Source organism: Chrysochloris asiatica, unplaced genomic scaffold, assembly GCF_000296735.1.
Source record: "Chrysochloris asiatica unplaced genomic scaffold, ChrAsi1.0 scaffold00219, whole genome shotgun sequence".
NCBI classification, from domain to species: Eukaryota; Metazoa; Chordata; class Mammalia; order Afrosoricida; family Chrysochloridae; genus Chrysochloris; species Chrysochloris asiatica.
Genome location: NW_006408737.1, coordinates 1,701,479 through 1,708,071, shown reverse-complemented (window position 1 = coordinate 1,708,071; position 6,593 = coordinate 1,701,479). Strand labels below are relative to the sequence as shown.

Sequence of the window (6,593 nt, the reverse complement as noted above, 5' to 3'; positions counted from 1 at the left end):
CACTCCTTGGGCCGCGGGGACCCTGTCCACTCCCCAGACCCCGCCAGGTCATGCTTTACTCGCTTGCAAGCTCTGGTGCCGGACAGAGGGTGTAGATAAAGAAGAGTCCAATGAGGGCCAGCTCCAGTCTGTCCGCCGGGGCTGCCCCCTCCCCAGTCACGTGTCCCAGTGGGTGGGGACGGACCTGAAGTTGGAGAAATCCTGAACTCTCACAACTTCTGTCTGTGTCGCCAGCCCTCCTGAGTACCAGCAGCGGGTGCAGGGGCTCCGGGAGGGGGCGCATAGGTTGGGGCGCCACATCGCGGGAATCTGCAAAGCTGAGCAGCGGTGCGGGCGTCCGGACTCGGGGCATGGCCCAGCTGTCGGTGATCCCTGGATCTGCCACGGCGTGGACAGGTGAGCGGGTACCCCGGGGGGCGGTGGCTGGGGAAGGAGAGGCTGCTCCGCTGTTAGGTCCCACACCCCATCCACATCCAGAGGATGTGGGCACCTGCAATGCTAGTGGGCGACTGGCTGCGGAGGCCGCAGTGGTTAGCCCCGCCAGCGCCATCCAGTTCTTGCTCGCTCTTCCCTGGGGCGGGACGACCCAGCAGAGGTGGGCATCAGAACGGGGTGGGGCGCTGGGGAGCTGCGCTTCGGGCCGGGACAAGGCTCGGCCCCGCCTTCCGCGCGCGCACCGACTGCTCCATGACGTCACGCTCGGCTATAAAAGGCGCGGCGCGCAGCTCTCGCTGCGCTGGTGGAGCTCGAGGCTGAGCGCGGCTGGTGAGCCAGGAGCCGACTGGACGCTGGGCCGCTGGCGCCTCAGCGATGTTTTACTCAGGGCTCCTCACCGAGGGCGGCCGCAAGGAAACCGACATGCGGGAAGCGGCGTCTTTGCGGCAGCAGAGGCGGATGAAACAGGCCGTGCAGTTCATTCACAAGGATTCCGCCGACTTGCTGCCCCTGGACGGCCTCAAGAAGCTGGGCTCATCCAAGGACACGGTGAGCTCCCCGCGGCCGCACCGCTGGCTTGCCCAGGCGCCTGTCGCCCATCACCTTCACCTGGGTGATTTCCCCCGGGCCCGCCCATTGCCGCTTTCACTGAGTCACTGCCCCGGCCCCGCGGCCGTCCGCGCTCTGACTGTGGCTCTGTCCTGAACCCTCTCCACCCAGCCAGCATCTGCCTGGTGCAATTTATCTTAGGACTCTCAGCTCGCACTCCCTGCCTCGCTGCCTCTTGCCTGCGTGTCTCTGCTCTCGAATCGAGGACGGGTCCCTAGCCTGCCCTCTTGCTCGCAGGCCGCCTTGCCTTCCCATGATTAATACCGCCTTTGGTTGGCTGGGGCTTGCGCCTTGCAGAGAGCGAAGCTCCCAGTGCCTCACAGACTGCTTGGCTGGTCCTGTGACCCAGACAGAGGTGACTCCTCATGGGTGTGAGGAGGAGAGAAGTGGAAAGTGAGATTTCCTGGCACTTTTATTGAATCCATTTTCCTCTATTGGAAAAAATCAGCCTCCGTTTGATTTTGATCGTGTCCGTCTTTGCCATTCCATCCTTGGTGGGAAGAGAGCAAAAGGGTTGAACAGGAAGTTTTCCTGAACCCAAATATTTCATCATTCTCATCTCTTTTCCTATTAGCCCCAAGGAGGGGGAGAGGGAGGAAGGCCGGCTGCTCCATCTCTCTGACTACCTAATTGTGACTGGGCTGGCGCAGTCGTTTTTTCTAGCAAGGTTGTGCGGAGCTCTTCTTCGCAGTAAGCAGCAGAAGCCCCAGGACTCTCCATTGGGTGGGGATGGATGGTTCGGGTTTGCTAGTATAAAGAGATGTATCTTATTTTTAGATGTCAGCAACTCTAGGGGTGCTAGGCCAAATTTATCTTTAACTTCGTCATTTCATCTGGAGTTTTCTTTATAGTGTGTTCTCTTAAACTTCACCATCACTGAATTCAACTGGGTTGTAATTTATGAACCATTAGTTAAACTATTTATTTTACAGTTAAATTCAGTGCTCGTTGTGATTTTTCTACGTTTTTTTGTTTGTTTGTTTGTTTGTTTGTTTGTTTTGTAGCTTTTGTTTTTGTCACTGAAATTGCCATTTCCAGTCTCAGGATGACTATAAAGGGCAGAACTCCTGCATCTACTACTTCCTTTAAAGAAAGAAGAAGAAAAAAAAACCTCACATAGGCTTCAGTATTAAATTTGCCTTCCTCAGTATTAAATTTGCCTTCTCTACTCTGTGGTAATTATTGTTAGTAATTTATGTGCAGGGGATATGTATCCCAGTTATTGTTTTTTTGTGTGTGTTCTGTTTTTACAATGATTTTTTTCATGCACAAGCCACAAGAGCATCAGTCTGACTTATGCTCCACTACAGTGGTCAGAAACTGAAATGTATTTCTTTAAAAAAAAAGCTCTCTTCTGGTCTGTCACTTTAAAGTACTCTACATTCATTTAGCAAATTAAGTCCAAGCCTTCTAATTTTTAGGTCAAAATATTTGTGGTTCCTGAGCGCCTCAGGAACTAATAAACAGGAAAGTATTAGAAGAATTACAGTGTGGAACATTTTTTCATTCCATGCTGGATTTAAAATATGATAGACACTTGGTTGTTCTGGGCTGTCAAGGAATTTCCCAGCCTTGAGGAATCACCTATATCCTCCTACCTAGGCATCCTTATACTACTTCATCCTGTGTAGGAAGAATTCCATCTGCTTTTCTGACCCCTGTCTGTCTCGGTTGATTCACCCAAAAGCTTATAGAAGAGAGCACAGACAGTAGGTTGCAAGGAAGAAGCATCCGCAAGAAGCAGGGTATTGCCATGGATGTGACATAAAGGAGTTGGCTATGAGGCCCTGAACCATAGTGCCCACTTTTTTCCCCCATTGTCATTTTTCTCACACTTTAAATATACAGGTGATTGCACAAAAGAGCTACAACAGGTCACAAAAGGCCAGGTAGACTGAGGTGTGATGAGGGGTGTTGTGAGTGCTGGGATGAGGCAACACGCTACCTCTCTTGGAATGGAGGTTGCTGCCTTGGTACAATTTTAGGAATAACCTTAGAAACACACTTATTTTATGGCTACTTACAAGGGGACTTCAATAAGTTCATGGAAAAATGGAATGAAAAGATCCTGGATATTTTCCACAAACTTTTTGAAGCACCCTCATATAGTGGAATAGACCCGTGTTGATGCCATTTTCTTTCAATGGAAATGAAATTTGTAGGGTGCAAAAATGAATTGAACAGTTCTTGTTTGAAATGGGTTATAGTGCAAATTCAAGAGAGGGGATGAGAAAGGAGGGGATGGCACCAGAGGAAGATGGGAGTCATGGGCAAAGAACAAATTAATTTTCATTGACTCTGGGATTTGTGCTAGTGCGACTGAACATCTTAGGTTGGTTTTCCTTGTACTAGTGACCTATGTTCAAATTGTACTGCTGGGTTTTCTGAATCAGCTACCTCCTACCATGGTGTTTCTGCAGTGTATGCTGTTTGATGACAGCCTACCAACTCTGTTTGTATTAGCAAAGAGCTCCCATAAGCAATCGAAGGTGACCTTGTTCTCTTGGCCCTAGAGAAGGGACTGTGTCCTATTCCTGTTTGTATAGATGTCACTGCCACAAAGTCTGTTGTAGAAAATTAATTTTATTTCTTATGTCTGGCTCTCTTATTTTGTTTGTTCTTTCATTTCATGCTACTTACTCTATCTTAGATTAAGAATTAAACTCAAAACATCTCACAGCATGAATGAACCTGGATGACATTCTGAGTGAAATAAGAAAAGGTCAATCAGAAAAGGGCAACTAGTATATGAGATGACTATTACACAACTTTATGTTTGATGGTTACAAGGAATGGGAGGGAGAACTCACTAATTAGAGAGTAAACGTGAATCAACTTGGGTGAAGTAAAAAGTAATACAATATAAGGGAGGCCAACATAACATAACGAAGGCAAAGGAAGACCCTAGGAGGTATACAGGAGTAAAAGGCAACAATAGTTACATACACAATCCTGCAATAACAGTAATAACAAATAATTTATTAGTTGATACATAGGTATATATGTAAATTGAACAGATGTGGGATAGTATATGAGAGTACACCCATGAGCATATATAGATTTGTCAGAGGATATTTTAAAATATGTATTGGTATGTGCTGCAAATATTTCCAGGCATATAGTAGTGCATACAGGGGACAAGGAGTCCTGGTGTGGGCTAATGTGTCAGACTGCAAAGTCGTTTGGACTACAAGGCCGGTGGTTCAAGCTCACCAGCTGCTCCTTGGAAACCCTATACAGAGTCGCTATGGGTCGAGATCGACTGGACGGCACTTAACAACAACAACATAGGGGGCAAAGTTATGCAAACTTCTTAGCTATAATCAAACACCTTGAGGGACTTAGTCACTGGATTTAAGGGTTTAAGACCATAGTCTCAGGGGAAAGCTAGGTCAATTAGCGTAACATAATCCATAAAGACAATGTTCTGTGTCTTTGATGAGCAGTGACTGTAGGATATGAGCTGGTCTGTTAACCACAAAGGTCAGAGGTTCAAACCTACCAGCCACTCCACAGAAACTCCATGCAGGGTTACTATAAGTCAAAATAGACTCAACAGTACTTGACAACAGCAATATCTAAGACACAATTATTGGTCTCTTTCCTTCTGGATCAAAGAAGAGTGAAGAAATTAAAAACTGAAGGAAACAATCCAAAGAACTAATGGACCACATAAACCACAGCTTAAATTAGTCCTAGACAAGAACTAGATGGGGTGGCTACTACTACCAACTGGTCTAATTGGGATTACAATAGAAGGTCTTGGGACAAAATGGGAACAAATGTAGAATGAAATTCAAATTCATAAGGAAGACCAGACTTCCTTACGATGGAATCCCCAAGACTGTGGCCCTTGTTGTTGTTGAGTATCGTCCAGTCAGTTCTGATTCATAGAGAACCTGTATAAGGTTTCCAAGGAGTGGCTGGTGCGTTTGAATCACCAACCTTGTGGTCTAGTGCTTTATCCCACAGCACCACACCAGGATCCCACTATGGTCCTTAGACACTTTTCAAACCTAGAATTAAACCCACTCCTGAAGATCACTTTCAGCCTATACATTGAATAGACCTATATACATTGAACACTAACTTCTGTGAGGAACATGTGCCTCAGAACCATCAACCATATGAGACCAAAAGGGCAGCATTTGCCCCAAAACAAAATTCGGAAGGCAAGGAAGGGATAGAAAAGATGAGTGGATGGAAACAAACCCAGAGAGGAAGTAGGAAGAGTGCTGTTTCATTGAGGGAATTGAAACTAGTGTCATAAAATAAAATATGTATAAGTTGCTAAATGGGAAAATAATTAGCTCTTTTGATGTGTAAACTTTACCCAAGCCACAATAAAATGTTCAAAAAAAGAAAGATCTAAACCAGATATATGAGTGAATAATATTATATTTAATTTATTTTAAAACCACTGGATGCATCTGAAGGAAAAAAGAAATCTCTGTTCATGGAGTTTTACCTATTGCAATTTTTTTTATTTTAGCTACTGTGTTCAGAAACATTCTTACTGTGCTAAGGACTTTCAAAATTTCAGGACAGTCATGTCCCATGAGAACATGCTTTCTTTCCTGTATGATGATATTAATGTCCTATGTGCATCAGGCCATATCCTTACTTGTCCAGCAATAGAGTTTTGCTTTCTTCATCTACAATTAATTTTGCTTATAACCAAGTACTTTAGCAAAACTGATTAAAATTAGTAATGAAGATTGGGGAGGACAGTAGAAAACAGGAAAGCCAACTAACCATTAAATGATCAGTTATGTTCACTCCTGAGTGTCTGCTATACCTGATCATAATCTTTGTTAATTAGAGCAGCTGGTGGTTTGTGTAACATCCCTAACCTACAGACAGCCATAACTCAGCAGGTGTTCAAGCACTGTTTGCTACTATTAGGATATAGTCATGGCTCTGGAAATCTTCAATTTGGGCCAGACCCTGATGTTGTACTGGTATTTTATGCTGTCTTCTAAGGCGACAATAACTATCTGCGATATGCAGATGATACAACTTTGCTTGCTGAAAGCAAAAAGGACTTAAAATATGTACTGATGGCTATCAAAGACCACAACCTTTGGTATGGGTTGCACGTCAATGTAAAGAATACAAAAATCCTCACCACTGGACCAATAAATAACATCATAATAAATGGAGAAAAGATTGAAATTGTCAAAAACTTCATTTTGCTCAGATCAGCCATCAACATTCATAATAGCAGCAGTCAAGAAATCAGCACATTGCATTAGGTAAATCTGCTGCACAAAATCTCTTTAAAATGTTTAAGAGCAAAGATGTCAGCTTGAGAACTAAGGTGCACCCGACCCAAGTCATGGTATTTTCAATAACCTTATATGCATATGAAAGTTGGACAATGAATAAATAAGACAATGAAAGAATTAGTGTACTGGAGTTATGATGTTGGAGGAGAATATTAAAAGTACTATGGACTGCTAAAAGGACATACAAATCTGTATAGGAAGAAGTATAGCCACAATGCTCCTTGGAAGCCAGGATGGCCAGACTTTGTCTCTCATACTTTG

At 44.6% G+C, this 6,593-nt stretch overlaps 1 protein-coding gene across 1 annotated transcript in view; it reads left to right on the top strand.

Annotated features, from left to right (window-relative positions):
• Positions 1-350: 350 nt before the first annotated feature.
• NRIP3 (nuclear receptor interacting protein 3) overlaps positions 351-6,593 on the top strand; it is a 39,005-nt gene continuing 32,762 nt past the window's right edge. Inside the window, exons 1-2 of the mRNA XM_006873028.1 lie at positions 351-396; positions 824-984. Coding sequence (XP_006873090.1) covers positions 351-396; positions 824-984 — 207 coding nt within the window. The remainder of the gene's footprint in view (positions 397-823; positions 985-6,593) is intronic.